This window comes from Musca domestica, unplaced genomic scaffold (genome assembly GCF_030504385.1).
Source record: "Musca domestica strain aabys unplaced genomic scaffold, Musca_domestica.polishedcontigs.V.1.1 11, whole genome shotgun sequence".
NCBI lineage: Eukaryota > Metazoa > Arthropoda > Insecta > Diptera > Muscidae > Musca > Musca domestica.
In genome coordinates this window covers 8,834,364-8,854,535 of record NW_026712133.1, presented here as the reverse complement: position 1 = coordinate 8,854,535, position 20,172 = coordinate 8,834,364, and the positions used below count along the sequence as shown (strand labels likewise).

Below are 20,172 nucleotides of genomic sequence, written 5' to 3'. Positions count from 1 at the left end.
GTACAAAACACGAATGAAAATTGTTAAATGAAAGACAAAATAAATCTTTTGAGGAAAACAATAATTATTGTTAATGCTAATTTCATGTACTTTCGTACAACTTTCTATATTATTTTTTTATTATATTATTTTATTTTTATATTATTTTTTAACTAAAATGAAGATGCCATTGTGAAAAAAGCTTGCCATATCTCTGTAAAAAATGCATATATTTAAAAGGTAATAATGTGAACCCGATAATATGAACTTTGTCCTTCACTTTTCCTAAAGTAAGAAATAAAAAAGTGGACCTTTATAGTTATAAGAACGGGCCCATAGTAGAAGAATATAGGTAGACGCGTCGACACAGCTGCTGGGACAATGAACTGTCAAACCAATTTTGGAATTGAAAATGTTATTTAAATTTGTAAAAATTGTTGAAAAACGAGAATTATAATAGCCTTCGAATGATGTAGTATAAAAAAAAACATATAAAAATCTACTTATATTTGAAAAAACTTTTGAATTTTATTGACATATCAATGCTCCCAAGCGTTGATGCATCTACCTGTATTCTTCTGCCATGAACGGGCGTATGAATTGCGAATCGTGCCGTATGAGCGAACAACATGATTGAAATTGCAATGAGAACATAGCATAAGTCGAACAATCGACTATGAATAGTCGAGTACTCGGCTTTCACCCAAGTCCGTAATCGGGTTTGACTTTCAGAATTTTAGTACTAAAAGTCGATTATTCAATTAATCGAAAGTCGACTTACCTATCCCTAGGGGTCTCTCTGGCAAAGGAAAATAAAATTTTGAGGATTGTGTTATTTCCCAAAATATGTAATATTTTTATTTTTACTCTCCGTCATGGTAGAAGAATATAGGTCGACGCGTCAACACAGCTGCTGGGACAATGAACTGTCAAACCAATTTTGGAATTGAAATTGTTGAATGAAAAATTTTTTAAATTTGTAAAAATTGTTGAAAAACGCGAATTATAATAGCCTCCGAAAGACGTAGTATAAGAAAACATATAAAAATCTACTTATATTTGAAAAAAACATTTAATTTTTTTTGACATATCAATGCTCCCAAGCGTTGATGCATCTACCTGTATTTTTCTGCCATGCTCTCCGTGGGCAATATGCAATGCCCTCGGTGGCAACACTGTTATGAATAGTCGAGTACTCGGTTTTCACCCAACTCCATTATCCAGTTCGGCAAACGATAGTAGCAACTAGTTCCGCGCTCTTTAGTGAAGATGTGCAATTTTCTCATGTCTCATTCGTAAACAACAGAGTACCTCAAGTCTTTGCTTTCGTTTATTTTTTATCGGGTATTCCTTTGTGGCCTTCATATTCGTTTCGTTGGGACGTTTTTCATATTTGTTTCCAGCGCTCTTTTATTGGATTCATCTAATTGTTTAAATTGATTAGTATAAAGTGGATGATGGTGGCGTTTTAGAATTCTAATTAACCTAATTAACAATAACGACATTTATATTTGTTTTTGTTTTAAAACAATTGTTATTTGTGGTATTTGTCCAAAAAATTCTTTGAAAAAGTGGCGTTGTTTGTGAACGCATACTAACACAAACGCACACACGCATCATTTTACTCAATAGGAAAAATGAACCACCAAAGGAATTGGGGAGAAAATATCAACGAATATGAAGTCCTGCATTTATTGGGAAAAGGAGGATTTGCTAGTGTGTATAAAGCACGATGCCTCAGGAGCAACCAGTATGTCGCTATTAAAATGATTGACAAAAAACTTATCCATGGCGCCGCCATGGCTGACAGAGTGCGTCAGGAAGTCGAAATACATTCACGCTTGAAACATCCATCGGTATTGGAACTGTACACATTTTTCCAAGACGAGCATTATGTGTATTTGGTGCTTGAGTTGGCACATAATGGTGAACTTCAACGTTATATGAAGTCGATAATGGGCCGCCCAATGACCGAGGGAGAGGCTGCTGCAATATTAAAGCAGGTTGTTGCTGGGCTTCTCTATCTGCATTCGCATAGCATTATGCATCGCGATATTTCTTTGTCAAATCTTCTGCTTTCCAAAGACATGCACATCAAGATAGCTGACTTTGGTTTAGCCACACAACTGAAGCAACCAAACGAACGTCATGTAACTATGTGTGGCACTCCGAATTATATTTCTCCTGAAGTAGTTTCACGATCGTCACACGGTCTTCCTGCCGATGTTTGGGGTCTTGGATGTATGTTTTACACTTTACTTGTTGGACAACCGCCATTTGATACTGATGCAGTGCAGGCCACTTTAAACAGAGTTGTTATGTCGGACTATCAAATTCCATCGCATATATCTTTTGATGCTAAAGATTTAATCAAACAGCTCCTCAGGAAAAAGCCAGAAGAACGTATCAGCCTTCAGCAGGTTTTGAAACATCCATTTATGTTACGATTTAGCAAGGAGACAGTCACAAACACCGAAAACAGAATGGACATTGGAAATAGTACTCGTAGTCAGTTTAGTTGTGACAGTGGTATTATCACCTTTTCATCGAGTAATGCATCAAATTCTTGCCCATCATTTCCGAAGTCAAATGTAACGGAACAACTCCCATTTGCAAGCCAACCATCCAACCAGCATCCTTTAGCCCCGGTGGATTTTCAGAATCGAGTGAGTGTAAAATGCAGCACGAATGGTAATGTAGAAAGAATGAAAACAGAACCGTTTGGGGAAGAAAATTGGAATTGGATTCGACCAAATTGCCCAACGACAAGATCCTCTAACATGCAAGCAATATACGGGATGTCAATATCGGACAATTGCTCGGGCCAGACTTCCCTTCAAGCAAAAAGCTGTGAGCCAGAAAGACCTTTAACAGTGCCACCACTAAACACTACAAGATTACAACCCACGCGATATAAGACAAAAAATGCAATAATGAGTATTTTAAAAAGAGGAGAAGTTGTTATAGAGTTCATCAAGTATAGAGCAAAGTACAACGCAGATCGCGTAACTGATATATGTTGGATATCGGGAGATGGGCAAAGCGTAATGGTTTATCAACCCGATTCGGGTCGTGGACTGCCGGTGAGTGATCGTGCCCCTGATCCACCGCCTACTTCGTCAAATTGTATCTTCTCATACGACACTTTGCCTGCTAAACACCACAAGAAATATGCCTATGCGGCGCGTTTTGTTAATCTGGTGAAAAGCAAAACACCCAAGATTACATACTACAGTCCTCTTGCAAAATTCGCTTTGATGGAGAGTTTGGAAGATTTTGAAGCCGCATTTTATGACGGATCGAAGGTTACAAAGTCTCCTGGAGAAGGTATCAAGGTTTTTGATAAGCATGGTCGCCATCTTACACAGGCAGATGAAACTCAAGCGTTAATTGATCACCAGCAGGCTTGCCTCAATCATTGTAAGGCAATAAGCAAGGCTTTGGAGTTGGCAGAGTTGCCTGGAGGTCATAGTTGTTTTCCCGTCGTTATAGGCAGGCGGCCGACGTCGGATTTGCAGGCACAGCACGTAACAACGAACAAACGAGACACCAACAACATATTTTCTTCGACGCCAAAATCCAATCAAGTGCCCTCGATTAACTTCTCCTTAAGTGTTAACCCCAATATCGATTTTGAAGGTACCAGTAAAGAATGTCAACAAGAGTTCATAGCCTCCCAACCAAATTTGCCCATCAAACGAGTCAATATTCCTGGAATAGGCATGGCCACTGAACTTTCACATGGTGTTATCCAAATCCAATTTCAAGACCACTCGGTTATTTCGGTGATACCAGCGTCACAAGGAGGTGGCATTACATATACACACAGCAGTGGGGTTTCCACACATTTTGGTCCACATGACGACCTGCCTTTACAGGTTAGAGAAAAGATTTTGCACTTACCCACCATTGACCGGATGTTGAAGCAATCTACCGACAGTTTAAGCAGAAACTATCAACGACCACATCATCCTTTATATAACGGCATTGTAACATCGACACCGTCAACGACCACAAAACAGCACATGAAGTTTTTTTAGATAAAAACTTCAAAATGTGTAAATTAAATCTATGCTTAGAGCACAAAAGACTCAAACATACAAAACATTTATATTTAGTAATTACGAGTTTAAAATGTTTAAAACTACCATAAACATAATTTAGTAAATGGTCTACGTTACTGATCGCCGTAGTTATTTGAGAATGACTCAATTTATATTTTTGTATTTAGAACTTATTAAATATATATAGTTATAATAATAAAGGGTTTATTTATAAATACAACGACATGCATTTTTGACTTTCATTATTTTTTAATGTAAAGACGGACGAATATTCCGGAATATTTCCTTGGGAAACATATAATCTCATGCTGCATAAATATATTAACAATTTATTTTAGGACCTGTTCCTGTATATCGAAACGAAATATATTTGTGATTTTCTAATGTTTAAATTTATTTGATTTAAAGTTAAATCCAAAATTTGAAATACGCACCTAGAATTAGTGTTTTTTTTTCGCAGATACAGTCCATTAAAGTTTGTCCACTGACAGTGGAGGAGTTCCAATAAAAACATGTTTCTTTCTAAGCCGTGTAACTTTTATCTTTGTTTCAAAGTTCGAGAAAAAACAGCTTTTATAATTGATAAAATTTTCAATTGCTTGTAGCTCTGAACATGGACCGAACGATAGACAATTTCAAAGAAAATAACATGAAATTAACTACTTGGCGACAACGAACCATACTGGCAAATGAATGGGAGGAAATTTCTGAAGATATTATGGAATACGTTTGTAATTTTACTATGCACATCGACGACACTCAGTTAAAAGCATATTCGCAGTGGATAGAACCAAAAAGGAATGTAGAAAGTACTATACTAGTCTTCCCAACATGGGATGAAATCGATTCTGCCTATGACAGCGAGTCCGAAATGATGTTCGAACATGTTGATAATAACTGCGACAATATTGAAAAAATCAACGTTCGTGCGGAAGGACCACGTAATACAATGGATAACTTTTTCACGGGTAAGACCAATAGAGATCCAAACAAATTTTATAGTGCGAGGGAAATACTTGTATTACAAAATCAGAAAGTAAGTTATATAAGATATGATTTTAATTTCAAATGTGGTAAGAAGTTTTTTTATTCTTGTAGTCTGAGGGAAACATAGCAAGAAAACCAGAAGAAAATGTTGTTCAAACGGCTGATTTTTCTTTTTCTGCCACAAAGAAAAAACTTGGTTCGCTTGTTCGAATTTGCAACACAAATAAAAAGAGTTTTGTACCACCCGTGCGAACAAAAAGGCATGAATGATACATATCTAGAGTAATTAACAAAGTCTTTATTGACGTTAAACAAATATATATATTTACAGTTCACTGGTCCCTAACACTTTTGAACAGAATGCTGAAGAAAATATGGAAGACGGTACAGATTTGTCTAATGCTGCCTTGAAAAATATTGATCCCAAAATGGTAGAAGTCATAAATAATGAAATCATGCACAAGTTTAAACCTGTTGGTAAGTCGTAGTGTATACATTCTAATCTTTATAATACTGATCGTTTATCACAGATTGGAGTGAAATTTCTGGTTTAGAATATGCCAAATCGATTATTAAGGAAGCCGTAGTATATCCTCTTCTACGTCCCGATATCTTTACTGGTTTACGAAGACCTCCAAGGGGTATACTGTTGTTTGGGCCTCCAGGAACGGGCAAAACATTAATAGGCAAATGTATAGCTTCGCAATCGAAATCAACATTTTTTAGCATCAGCTCGGCCTCATTGACATCTAAATGGATGGGCGAGGGTGAGAAAATGGTTCGAACACTTTTCGCTGTTGCTGTCGCTAGACAACCATCGGTAAGTTGTTATGCAAAAATATTGTGCACGCGATAAAATTAAGGCATCACACGTTACAAAAAGAATGAATTGATGAATAGTTACATTTTTTACACCTTTTCGTTATTAAGGAAAATATTTTGATTAATGACTTTTCAAAGAAAAAAAAAATCAATTAGGGAAGGATAAATTTATATTTTTTAATTTTGACGTAACAACTATTAAAGATTTTTAAGGCATATTTGTTATAAGTTCATTTTTTTTAGAACGGAAATTCTCTTCCAACATACCAGAATGGCTTAAGAATAATATTACAATAAGCCTTAAGCTTAAAAAAATCTTGAGTAAACATTGAAAAATTGTTGTGTATCAAATATATAACAATCGAAATTAAAACCTTACAAGCATATACTTGTAATAGTAGAACCAGCTTACGAAAGTAATATTATATTAAGCTGGTTTTTGTAACAGTCTAAAATACTTATTTCTTTCATTTTTTAATCATTTTACACATTTTATTCATTGATTGCCATCCCTGTTGTCACTGCCTCCTGTGGCCTTGAAACCTTGACGCTTTCTTTTCCCTATTTGAGCTTCTGCATATCCTCCACTAATGCTACACTTCCATTAAATTCCGGCAACATTTTTAATGCGATTGAAATATTATACACCACAGTTTCCCAGATTTATTATTCATCATTACCTTAAGAATTCGATCCTAAATTTGCATGATTTTTCTTTTTACCAAATGAAAACAAATTTTAGCTGACAATTTTCACAACAAATCAAAACAAATTTGTCAGCAAAGGACAGATTTGAGAACAGTTTGTGCAAAATAAATGTTTCTCAAGCATTGTTGAAAAAACTAACTACGTTTATAATATTATTCTCAAGCTGTATTGTCGTCTTATATATTTTTGCTATGTCGGGCTACTATTTTTGCTTTGTTTTGGACACACACAGAATAACATCATTGTTGCTTTAGGAAATAAATTGTCAATCTACCTAATTTGCATAGAATACTAATTTAATAATATAATATAAAAAAAATCTACAAAATTAGGATCAAATAAGCTTGATTTGCACTATATTTCTCAAAATTACAAAAGTTTTGAAGGCCCTTATAAATTCTTGTTGTATTATTCTAGTTGTAGCAGTTCAAATCTGTTTATTCATTTTGGCGTGCGGTGTAAATTTATTATTGAGATTAGAAATTCACTTCTATTTTTATTTAATTTTTACATTAGGTTTTAACATGGTACAATGCATGGTACAATGAAGAGAAGGTAGGTCAACTTTGAAAAAATTGCAAGTATAGAGGTCTACCTGTTTGGCTTGTAATGTCAGAATTAGTATCAAAACAATAAAAAAACAAAACAACTTGTTGCATTTATTTTGAATAAATAATTGAAAACCGCGATAACTGAATGAAAGGTCAACACTTCTTTTCAAAATCATGTACTATATATCTCTAAAGGATTATTTCGCTACAAAAACTTTAGATTTTGTCGATGCATACGTTGAAATAAACATTTTGAATACACCCGAATTTGAATATTTTCTGAACAATTTTTTTGTTATTGAAAAGAAAACACATACATAAACAAATAAAGATGACATATTAAGCCAAGAAAATAAAAAAATTGAAATCATATGGTATCATAGCCCTACCTTGAATTCATTGTACCATGGGTTTTAGGTTTAATACTCACACATTTATGAAGTTTACTGGCAACCATGGTACAATGATATCAAGGTAGGGCTATGATACCATATGATTTTAATTTTTTTTATTTTTTTTTGGCTTAATATGTCATCTTTATTTGTTTATGTATGTGTTTTCTTTTCAGTAACAAAATAATTGTTCAGAAAACATTCAAATTCGGGTGTTTTCAAAATGTTTATTTCAACGTATGCATCGACAAAATCTAGAGTTTTTGAAGCGAAATAATCCTTTAGAGATATATAGTACATGATTTTGAAAAGAAGTGTTGACCTTTCATTCAGTTATCGCGTTTTTCAATTATTTATTCAAAATAAATGCAACAAGTTATTTGATTTTTTATTGTTTTGATACTAATTGTGACATTACACGCCAAACAGGTAGACCTCTATACTTGCAATTTTTTCAAAGTTGGCCTACCTTCTCTTTATTGTACCATGCTGGCAACCTACTTTATTGGGCTAATATACCTGGTGTCATATGTTTTCACAAAAAAAAAAAATAATTTCCAAAAAAATAATTAATATATTATGGTAGTAATTGGTCTAGGATCTATTGTTGCCATGGCGAATATTAATAGTATTATTACATAGTACTAGCAAGTGTCCGCCACTGAGCCAGCTAAAAGTCCACCTTAAAATTTTAGATTCGTTCCAATAGTTTGAGTTAGACCTTTTTAGAACTCAAAATGCACAACTTAAAGTTTCTCCCTCAAAATCGCACAATGGAGCCACAATCCAATTTTTCTGCCCAAAACTATTTCAACGTCTCCATATGTAAACCCTAGAAACCAAGAGTGACCTGAAACTCGACAATAGAATCCTTAATAGCATGCTCAACTATCTTCGACATAGTTGGCAGTATGCTTATTGATCAAAGATTTGTCTGATGGTACGACTCCCATTCTTCGGCGCAGGCACTACACGTGTTACCTTCCACGCATACAGAAAGGTTGACGTCATAAAAATACAATTAACAAAATGCTGAAATGCTTTAAATGTAAAGGAATACACATTTAAAGAAAAAATTTTGATTAACAAAGATGAATTACTCCTGTATGGCTAGGTTTTATGTTACATTTTTTCGCTCATATAACAATTTCGTGAAAAGGATTGCATTGATGTTAAAAAACTTCACATGAAACGCGATACTACGCGGAATTTACAAAATAGATTTGTGCTGATTTTGAGATTCCCTATGTCCGACTTTTCAATTAAAATTGGCATTCAAAGGAAATTATACCATGCACGTCAATTTTACCCTCAAAAAATAGATTTTTTAAAAAATGTACCCACCAAATTTTCATTTTGAATTCCTATTACTAGGAAGCTGTTCTGTAAAAGCTATCGATGTAAAATAACGAGTCCTTTGATTCTAAAATAAATTTAGATCATATACTTTTTGTGCGCTCACATTATAAGCACAATTCAGAAAACCACAAAGTTCCGGCTAGAAATGTCAGCTTTATATTATTATTTTTTTTTTTTTGATGGATGCAGAGGATTTATTGAAAAATCATTCTTTAAAAATATGCTAGCTAAAGGTGTACTCCAATATTTCTCTAATAGTAGTGGATTGTAAAGTGTGTGGTTTAGCTAGAAACCCGTAAATAGTATGAAAATAACTTGTTGGGCTCAACTAAATTTTAACTGCTTTTTTACATTAACAACAACACTGCTTCCGAAAAAATATTTTTAATGCCTCATACTATGAAATTTTGATTAAAATACTTCCTTCCAGTTAACTACATTCATATTTACAGCAATATTTTAACAGTCCACCGAATGGGGAAACTCGCTTACAACAAAACATTTTTAAATATTCCCATATCCCTATTGTACATCAAAAAGAAATTTAATTTTCAGTAGAGTTCTACCAATGTAAAAACATGTGATTAAATCAGATTGATCGCAATATAATATATACAATATACCAAATAACAAACATTAATGCCTCCATATAAATACAAATAATTTTCTGGGACTAGGTAGTCGTATATCTTTTTGTAACATATAAGTGTTTCTTTTTTATAACGCAGGTCATTTTTATAGACGAAATCGATTCTTTACTCTCCAAGCGTTCTGACAACGAGAATGAAGGTACCCGGCGTCTCAAGGTATGTCAAAATGCGGTTATGTGTTTAATATATTTTATGCATCCGCTTATTAATACATACACATGTTTCTAGACTGAATTCTTAGTTAGGCTGGATGGAGCAGCAACATCCGACGACGACCGAGTATTAATAGTTGGCGCTACGAACAGGCCTCAGGAATTGGATGAAGCTGTCCGCAGACGTTTTATTAAACGACTTTATGTTCCTCTTCCAGAATTAGACGCACGTATTGATATACTCAAAAACTTGCTTAAAACGGTCGACAACGATCTTACCCCAAAGGAAATCGAAGAAATCGGAAACCTATCAATTGGATATTCTGGCGCCGATATGGAAAGTTTGTGTCGCGAAGCTTCAATGGAGCCTGTTCGTCCAGTGCCCCAGGATTTCATACTTACCTTTGACAAGAGTAATGTAAGTATGATTTTTTTGTTTTCATATTTTAATAACTCAATTTACTACTACTTTTACAGCTACGACCTGTCAATAAAAATGATTTTCTTATAGCACTAAAAAAGATTCGGCCAAGCGTTTCTCAAGACGATCTAGACCAGTACGTGGAATGGAACAAAACGTACGGTTCAAGTTACTAACGTAATTTTATCGGATTGAAATTTGCGAAGATTCATATATTTGAAAAAAAAAAACGATTTCTAAGTTAAGCTATTAAAAATATTGAAACATTCAATGTGTCTTATTTAATAGCAATGCAAGTGTATTATGCGGGGCAACAATGCAACGTAATTGAGCAAAAACTACCCTGATTTGTTCATGAAGACGATATTATTGAGCTCTCTTTATCCGAGCCCCAAGTCCTGCCTTCTAGCGCAGACAACTGTGGCTTGCACAGACGACATGACGGTAGAATGGTAACGACCAGAGGGGTATGACGCTGGCTGAGCAAATTGATAGCTCCACGTTTTGCGCAGTGAATTAGGACGCATCCACCAGAATAAGGGGAGACAGCCACAGCTCACCAGACATATCCATCGTGTTCTTATTTTTTTAGGCTCAGACCACCTCCCCATTATTGTCGCCATCAACAGACCACACGATTTCATAGACTCTGAACCAGCGAACGAAAATAAACTATTGGAAATGTTTGCAATCGTTTCGTTCTGCATTTTCTCGAAGTACGAAACGAAACAAAACCGATATTAAGATAACGGGACTTGTTATTCCCTCCACCTTGGAAAGGAGGGTATATTAACTTGTCATTCCGTTTGTAACATCATTAAATATTCGTCGTAGACCCCATAATGTATATATATTCATAATCAGCATAAGATTCTAAGACGATTTAACGATGTCCGTCTGTCTGTTTGTCTGTTGAAATCACGATACAGCCCACATTATTTGACGTAGAGCGTCAAAATTTAGCAGAATAATATGTATTGTGTCTAGGATGGTTGGTATCGAAAATGAGATATATCGGTCCACGTTTTGGTATAGTCCCCATATAACGGTACATCCCGATATTCGGTATTTTGATGATTTTTGCCACACTTTTTCACGGATTTGTCTGAAAATTGGTATTTGTTGGTCATAATGGGTCCTAGTTCGTGCGGCGAAACATTGTATGTATAGGTCCACGCTTTGGTATAGTCCCCATATAACGGTACCTCCCGATGTTCGGTATTTTGATGATTTTTGTTACATTTTTTCACGGATTTGTTTAAAAATTGCTATTTGTTAGTCATAATGGGTTCTAGCTCCGGTGGCGAAACTTTGCATGTATAGGCCCACGTTTTGGTATAGCCCCCATATAACGGTACCTCCCGATATTCGGTAATTTGATTATTTTTTCCACATTTATTCACGGATTTGTCTGAAAATTGGTATTCGTAGGTCATAATGGGTCCTAGTTCGTGCGCCGAAACTTTGTATGTATAGGTCCACGCTTTGGTATAGCCTCCATATAACGGTATCTTCCGATATTCGGTATTTTGATAGTTTTTATCACACTTTATCACCGATTTGTCTAAAAATTGGAATTTGTTGGTCATAACGAGTTCTAGCTCCGTTGGCGAAATATTGTATGTATAGGTCCAAGCTTTTGTATAGCCCTATATATAGCGGTACCTCCCAATATTCGGTATTTCGATGAATTTGGCAACATTTTTTACGGGTTGTAGCTTCGGTGGAACATTGAAAATTGGTGAAATTGAATATATAGATCCACGTCTTCCTATAATCCACCGATGTTCTATATTTTCATAATTTTCTACGAATATGTCTAAAAATTGGTATTTGTGGGTCATAATTGGTTCTAGTGTTTCCATTGCCCTAAGGTGGAGGGTATTAAAAGTTCGGCCGGCCGAACTTAATGTTTTTTTACCTGTTTTTTGTTTTGTATTGTTTGCGTAGATGAGTGGAAACAAATACAAAACTGAAATGTACCCGGCTGGATGACGCAACATTGGAAACGAAACAGTACAATACTCTTTGCAAACGTTAACTGTATATAAACTCATTACAAATAATTAAAAGTTAAAATTATCCCTTTTTTATTAATTTATTTGACCATCATACAATGTAAAAAAGTACAAAAACAATATTAAGAATAACAACTCATAGTGTACCACTCATCATTTCGCACAGCAAACGTTTGGAAACGTTTCCCAGCGATTTGTTCGCAAACGATACAGTTCGGCAACTTACAGCCAAAGTAAATTAAGACAATCGTATTGTTTGTGTACTTCTGGCATTTCAATGTTTGTGGTTTCGTTTTGTTCGCAGTACAAAACGATTAAAAAATTTTTAAAAGTTTATGTCTTCGTGTGAGCGGTACGTTATTAGTTTCGTTTGTTTTCGTTCGCTGCTCTGAACGCCACACTTTCCTTAACCATGGGAAAGCCAATTTGCAAGAATTCAGAGAATATACTAATCGCCGCTTCAGAGATTTGCCCAACTCATCTGATGTCCAGGTGGCAGATAGGTGTTCCCGGACATCAGCACCTCGTTATATACCTGCTGGTCGAATATCTGAAATAAGACCAACATTTCCAGCAGAGGCAGCGGCATTAGCAAATTAGTCGGTGAGCATAGAATATCTGAAGCATTGTAACATCAGTACCAGATCGAGTAAATTATGGGCAACGGTTAAGACGCTCTCGTACCCAGGAGAAAAGGACGATCGGACATCTGCCTCATTTAATGGAGAGCAGTGACATACCGAAGAGATGCGCGTGAATTCCGAATGCGGCAGAATTTATTATACAATCCTAAGAATTTCTTTAAATTTGTAAACTCCAAAAGGAGAGCTCAGAAATTTCCCTCCAGCATGAAACTTGGTAGTAAAGAGTCTTCAGACAATCTTGAAATTGCAAATTTATTTGCTGACTTTTTTCAGTCTTCCTATACCCAGGGCACATCTAGAGGCCCTTGCGAAATTTATACCACTTCATTGAATCACTTTCCCTGCATTATCTTAACCGAAGACGAAGTCTTAAATGGTTTAAAGACATTACGCTCCTCATTTTCCCCTGGCCCTGACGGTGTTCCAACCTATATTTTAAAATCTTGTGCTAGAGAATTATACTTACCATTGACTAAGATATTTAATTACTCCTTGAAAATAGGTTATTTTCCAAGCTTCTGGAGATCGAGTTTTGTTATTCCACTTCATAAATCAGGCAATAGACGTTTCATAGATAACTATAGATGTATTGCTAAGTTAAGTGCCATTCCTAAACTTTTCGAACTCTTAGTCTCACGTCGGATGTCACATTTTATAAAAAGCATATTATCACCTTTTCAGCATGGTTTTATGAAAGGCAGATCTACTACTTCTAATCTTTTAGAATTTGTGTGCCATGTTCACGACGGATTTATAAATAAACAACAAACTGACGCTATTTATACAGACTTCAGTAAAGCCTTTGATACCGTAGTGAATAAGCTTTTGCTATATGAACTCGATACTATGGGTTTTCCGACAGCTCTGTTAGGCTGGATTTCATCATACTTGGAGGCTCGTACCCAAAAAGTCATTTTCAATGATTCATTTTCAAAAAATATTGTTGTTTCTTCTGGCGTACCTCAGGGTAGTCATTTGGGCCCTTTACTTTTTGTTTTGTATCATAATGATCTCCCGGATCACATTCGATTCTCTAAAATACTAATGTATACTGATGATGTTAAGCTTTGCATGCATATAAATTCCCTTGACGATTCGACTTTCTTACAGTACGATTTACATTCCCTTGTGAACTGGTGCAGTGCCAACGGTATGTCCCTTAATCTTAAGAAATGCAAAAAATTTTCCTTGTCACGATCTCAGCCAATACATTCTAACTACTTTATTGGTTCATACAAATTAGAAAATGTTGATTCCTTTACTGACCTCGGTGTTATTCTAGATCCTAAACTACGTTTTCATTTACATATTGACTCATGTGTTAATAAAGCCAAGTCTTTACTAGGTTTCATAAAACGCTGATCTAAAGAGTTCGATGATCCATATGTCACCAAAAGATTATTTGTTAGTTTAGTTCGCCCAATATTAGAGTACGGATGTATTCTGTGGAGTCCTTTTTATAAATGCTACTCAGATAAAATCGAATCAGTTCAAGTTCAATTCCTGATTTTTGCTCTGCGGGGCCTTAACTGGAACCCGACAGAATTACTTCCACCTTATGAAAATCGTTTACTGTTAATTGATCTCCCAACACTTGAAAGGAGGCGGTTTATGCTAAGAGCGTTATTTATTATCAAATTAACACGCGGTTTGATTGATTCTCATTTTTAAACTGGGGAAGTTACTTATAATATTCCTTCCCGTAGAACTCGTCATTTCGAACCTTTAAAGCTATCTCTCGCAAGAACTAATTTCGCAATCAGTAACCCATTAAGATCCTTATGTGTAATTTACAATAGTCTATGTAATATTATTTGTTTAAGTAATTCGTTGAACTCTATTAAAAGATCTATTCTCCACATTAGATTGTATATGTTCACTTACCTATTTTTTTTATTTTAAAAAGCTCATTTTTGCGGCACCTGATCTACATCTCCCTTTGCGGAACCGGTAGACCCAGAAATTGAGCACTAGTTGTCAGAATCTTTAAGTTCATTTTAACGGCACCTAGTCTACAATTCCCTCTGCGGAAACAATAGACACCAGCCTTTGAACAGTAGTCTTTGTTTAACACATTATTTTCACTGTTATTTGTGTATATTTGTTATAAATGTTATATGTTTTGCTCTAATTCCTTTCTCTATAGTGTATTTTTACCTATTACTTTGCCGGCTGATGTACTAGACTGTAGCTGGCACCACTAACTCACAACTAACCCACCATTTCCGGTCTTTGGTGTGTACGCGCTCCCTACGTATGGGGAGGTCGCCCCCTCGGTCGGCAGGGGTGGGAGTGAGAGGCGTGGGAACGAACGAAAAGAAAAGAATATTTCAACCCGGAATTTATAGAGCACCCCGAGAATGGCAGGGCTAAGAGAAGGATTCTACGCCCTGTATATCTCCCAGCCGAGGAGGCTCCCCCACAATTTACGTTGAAAGATGTTGCACAAGTCATTGGTCTAACATAATCTCTATGGTGATGTTGAACCAGCTGAATGCAGCACAAGTAGAGTATCTCACAAAACTCCTCAACCTGCCGTTAGCCACCCTGATAGTTCCTGATGCTTGGAAAATGGGAAGGGTGGTCTCGCTACCGAAGCCAGACAAGGATGCTACTGAAGCCAGACAAGTGATTCATACAGGCCGATATTACATTCGTCTCCGGTAGCAAGAACGCTTGCGACATTACTTCTTCCCAGCATAAGAGAGTGTTTCCCAGTACCTGACAATCAACACGGATTCCGGAAATTGCATAGCACAACACGCCATTTCCACACATGTCAGTAGAGGACGCAACCAGAACTGGCCGAGTGACAGAAAAGTTATGGTGGAACTTGATCTATCAAAAGTTTGACTGTGTAATAAGTGAATCATGCCATACTGTTTGAGGACATGCTTCAAGAATTTGGAGGTTCCATTTATAAAATTATTAGTTGTTGTTACATATGCCTTAAATATGCCTTAAATTAAAAAAATTAAAATTTAAGTTTAAGTTAAATTAAAAAACATTTCAAATCAATCAAACATATTTTGATTTTTTAAGTTCCGTAAGTATGTGCTCCGCAAAAGTTTATCCTTTTCTTGTATAAAAATTAAAAATACAATGTTCTCTAAATAATATGAATTTTATTGTGTTGTGTCTTTGTTTTGAATAATAAACAAAAAAAATGTATTCTATTGAAATATACAGGCATCTCACAGGAACGAATTCGGTACGAAAGTGTATTTAATTTCGTATTTATCTTCTTTTGAAATCGTAAAACGCAAATTTTTCTGGCTTGAAACCACTTATGTGCCTACCATTATCAAACTACCGAATATCGGCCTATATATCAAATACCCAACCATTGTATGGAAACCGTTGACCAATATGGATAATGTTTTGGCACCTGTTATAGAACCCATAATGAACTACAAATTTCACATAAAAATCTATTGGAATATGTGATTTAAGTCGTCGAAATACGGAATATCCGTACCATTATATGTGCTCATCAGGAAAACGTAGACATAGATATTTTATGTTCTGCTGCCGGAGCTAGAACCCATTACGAACTACCAATACCAATTTTTAGATAAATCCGTGTATAAAGCGCGGCAAAAATCAAGAAAATACCAAATATCAGGAGACACCTTTATATGGGAGCCATACGAAAACTTTGACCTATATATACAATGTTCCGCCACTGCAGCTGGAACCCATAACGAACAACAAATACCAATTTTTAGACAAATCCGGTGGAGGGTATAACAATAGTTCGTATTTGCAGAGCTAAGTACCTTTGACTTCCTAAAATATTTTCATAGAGGCCAAATCAAAAATATAGCAGAACAATATAGCATGTCATAGCATTTCGCGTGATTTAAATAAGTAAAAATAGTTTTATCCACCTCATAATTGAGGGCAGAATGATAAGATGAGAATTCATTTTATTTGCCATATAAATTGTAAGTTGGAGACCCCTTAAAGTCCATATTTTCATCATAGGATAATTCAATGATGATTCAACAAATATTCGGTCCCGTGCTACTTTCTTATATTTGTAATTTGTTCATGTTTCCACAATTTATTTCATATGGATGCACATCCCAAATCTACGTTCCCAACCAATACTCTTGGGGGTTAAAAATTCAATAGAATACAAAATTTTCTTTTCTGACCACACATTAGATGTGAAAGTGGACTTAGGGATACTCCAATGTGGAGACTTTACTTAAATAAATTCCTATGTGGCAATTATCTGTATGATGGTTCCCTACCCCAGGGTGGCATAAATACAATTTTTTAGCCAAATCAATTGATGAATGTGGTCAATACCAATATGGGCCCTACTCTGAAAATTTCAAATTTTATGCGAAGAGGTTCTCTACCCCCTTAGAAACAAAAATGTCAAATAAGGGCCAAAATATGAAAAAAGTGGCCGGCCAAGACCCCAAAAATAACTTAAATCATAGATGGTTATATAAATATGAAATCGGGTTGTTCCCTTATCCGTGAGTTATGATCGATATAAAGACCTGCAAAAGTGATTTTAGGTATTTTGAATGTTTGGGAAGAATTTCTGGAAGGATATAAAACCTTTTCTTACTAAAAGTCCCATTCGCTTTACTATTTTGCACCTTTTATTTCAATGTTGGTATTTTACTGATTATTCTCTCAAAGAATTTTGCATTTTGAGCTCCCATTGGACGGATCATTGTCACGCTTTTAAATGAGCCCCATTAGGCTTTTTCGGTCATTTTTGTTTGTTTAAATGTGTTCGCATCTTCCAGCTGAACCACGATGTACGCCCTGGAGTTAAAAGGTAGATGTCAGTTAAAATCCTATTTCGTACTTATTTCATTTTTTTTTTTTGTGAAAAATTGTATATAGTGAAAAATTATTCTATATTTTGTTCACAAAAAATTCACTGAATTCAATATGATAATACAAATTGAAAAAAAAAAAAACAAACAAACAAAAATGACCGAAAAAGCCTAATGGGGCTCATTTAAAAGTGTGACAATGATCCGTCCAATGGGAGCTCAAAATGCAAAAATTTTTGAGAGAATAATCAGTAAAATACCAACATTGAAATAAATGGTGCAAAATAGTAGAGCGAATGGGACTTTTAGTAAGAAAAGGTTTTATATCCTTCCAGAAATTCTTCCCAAACATTCAAAATACCTAAAATCACTTTTGCAGGTCTTTATATCGATCATAACTCATGGATAAGGGAACAACCCGATTTCATATTTATATAACCATCTATGATTTAAGTTATTTTTGGGGGCTTGGCCGGCCACTTTTTTCATTTTTTGGCCCTTATTTGACATTTTTGTTTCTAAGGGGGTAGAGTAGGGCCCATATTGGTATTGATCACATTCATCAATTGATTTGGCTAAAAAATTTTATTTATCCCACCCTGGGGTAGGGAACCATCATACAGATAATTGCCACATAGGAATTTATTTAAGTAAAGTCTCCACATTAGAGTATCTCTAAGTCCACTTTCACATCTAATGTGTGGTCAGAAAAGAAAATTTTGTATTCTATTGAATTTTTAACCCCCAAGAGAATATTGGTTGGGAACGTAGATTTGGGATGTGCATCCATATGAAATAAATTGTGGAAACATGAACAAATTACAAATATAAGAAAGTAGCACGGGACCGAATATTTGTTGAATCATCATTGAATTATCCTATGATGAAAATATGGACTTTAAGGGGTCTCCAACTTACAATTTAAATGGCAAATAAAATGAATTCCCATCTTATCATTCTGCCCTCAATTATGAGGTGGATAAAACTATTTTTACTTATTTAAATCACGCGAAATGCTATGACATGCTATATTGTTCTGCTATATTTTTGATTTGGTCTCTATGAAAATATTTTAGGAAGTCAAAGGTACTTTGCTGTGCAAATACGAACTATTGTTATACCCTCCACCGGATTTGTCTAAAAATTGGTATTTGTTGTTCGTTATGGGTTCCAGCTGCAGTGGCGGAACATTGTATATATAGGTCAAAACTTTCGTATGGCGCCCATATAAAGGTGCCTCCTGATATTTGGTATTTTCTTGATTTTTGCCGCGCTTTATCCACGGATTTATCTAAAAATTGAACCACGATGTACGCCCTGTAGTTGAAAGGTAGATGTCTGTAGTTGAAAGATAGATGTCAAATCCTATTTCGTACTTATTTCATTTTTTTTTTGTGAAAAATTGTATATAGTGAAAAATTATTCTATATTTTGTTCACAAAAAATTCACTGAATTCAATATGATAATATAAATTGAAAAAAAATGACAAAAAAAAAAACAATAACAAATTGAAAAAATCTTCCACTTGTTCGCTGATTTTTTACAGCAAATGTTTAAAGATCCTTACAAAGTTTGTCAATAAAATGTACTATTATTTTAAAATTCGATTCCATTGAAATTTTTTTCGATTTTTTCTTGATTTGAGAATTTTTGCAATGAGATCTCTTTTTCGTGATTTTTTAAATTATCGCCATTACATAATTCAGTACTACACTACCATGTAACCCGCCATCAATTTCAGTTCTCAAGAAATCAAGACAAATAAATAAATTGGTATTAATATTCAAATTCAAAAATAAAATATAAAAAACACTACTAATGTACATTAGAAAAAAGTAAGTCAAAATGGAAAAAAATCATGCAAAATAAAAAAAAAAAAATATATATATATATATATATATTTATATATATATATATATATATATATATATATATATATAAATATATATATATATATATATATATATATATATATATATATATATATATATATATATATATATATATATATATATATATCCCAAATTGCAATAGCATGCAAAAGAACGTGGCGAAGTCTTAATTTATAGAAGAAGAAAAGTTTGTTTTTAATTTGAATTCAGTTCTATTTTCATTCAAAAACGGATCTAGAATTTTACTTTCATGTACCACAATATATTTGCATTTTCCTAAAACATTTCCTATGCATATGACATTATTCTTAAAAGCATTCATTATTATACCCCGCTGAGAATAGAAATTACAAACTTGATTTAGGTGCGTCGAAGCAAGCTGAAGTGTCGATCAATGGCGATTCGTCATGAGCATATAAGACTGAGTCGTTAGCATACACTGACACGGTACTTCATAAGGAAAATCGTAAACAGAAATGTTGTAAAAGTGAGGGGACAAAATTGAGCCTTGTGGCTCAATGATACTACATTTCCAATCTGAATGCCGAATTGTCTATTATCAAGAAAACTTTTGAAAACTTCGACTATCGATGGATGGATACGAATTTAAATTAAATTACCATTATGGCACGTCTTATCAAATGAAACAGCAACGGTACATTTACGTTCTCTATGGTTTTGAATAAGGTCATTATGGAATTTTAAAAGGGTGTGTCCAGTAGAATTT

At 34.6% G+C, this 20,172-nt stretch overlaps 2 protein-coding genes across 2 annotated transcripts; both read left to right on the top strand.

Moving 5' to 3' along the window:
* Nucleotides 1-1,212: 1,212 nt before the first annotated feature.
* Nucleotides 1,213-10,356, top strand: LOC131806574 (fidgetin-like protein 1). Its single transcript, XM_059130844.1, has 8 exons — nt 1,213-1,323; nt 4,649-5,079; nt 5,142-5,290; nt 5,362-5,507; nt 5,561-5,850; nt 9,591-9,668; nt 9,741-10,082; nt 10,142-10,356. Exons 2-8 carry the CDS (start codon nt 4,657-4,659, stop codon nt 10,259-10,261), a joined length of 1,548 nt encoding a protein of 515 aa, XP_058986827.1. The 5' UTR covers nt 1,213-1,323; nt 4,649-4,656; the 3' UTR covers nt 10,262-10,356.
* Nucleotides 1,344-4,263, top strand: LOC101893106 (serine/threonine-protein kinase PLK4). The gene has a single exon (XM_005190235.4). The coding sequence runs from the start codon at nt 1,617-1,619 to the stop codon at nt 4,017-4,019; it is 2,403 nt and encodes an 800-aa protein (XP_005190292.2). The 5' UTR covers nt 1,344-1,616; the 3' UTR covers nt 4,020-4,263.
* Nucleotides 10,357-20,172: the final 9,816 nt, after the last annotated feature.

What these genes read in the sequence shown, in the direction of transcription:
- LOC101893106 (XM_005190235.4), top strand. Translation starts at nt 1,617, where the DNA reads ATGAACCACCAAAGGAATTGGGGAGAAAATATCAACGAATATGAAGTC.
- LOC131806574 (XM_059130844.1), top strand. Translation starts at nt 4,657, where the DNA reads ATGGACCGAACGATAGACAATTTCAAAGAAAATAACATGAAATTAACT. An exon ending in TTGTATTACAAAATCAGAAA is followed by an intron (nt 5,080 to 5,141) that starts GTAAGTTATATA and finishes TTATTCTTGTAG; the next exon opens with TCTGAGGGAAACATAGCAAG. An exon ending in CCACCCGTGCGAACAAAAAG is followed by an intron (nt 5,291 to 5,361) that starts GCATGAATGATA and finishes ATATATTTACAG; the next exon opens with TTCACTGGTCCCTAACACTT.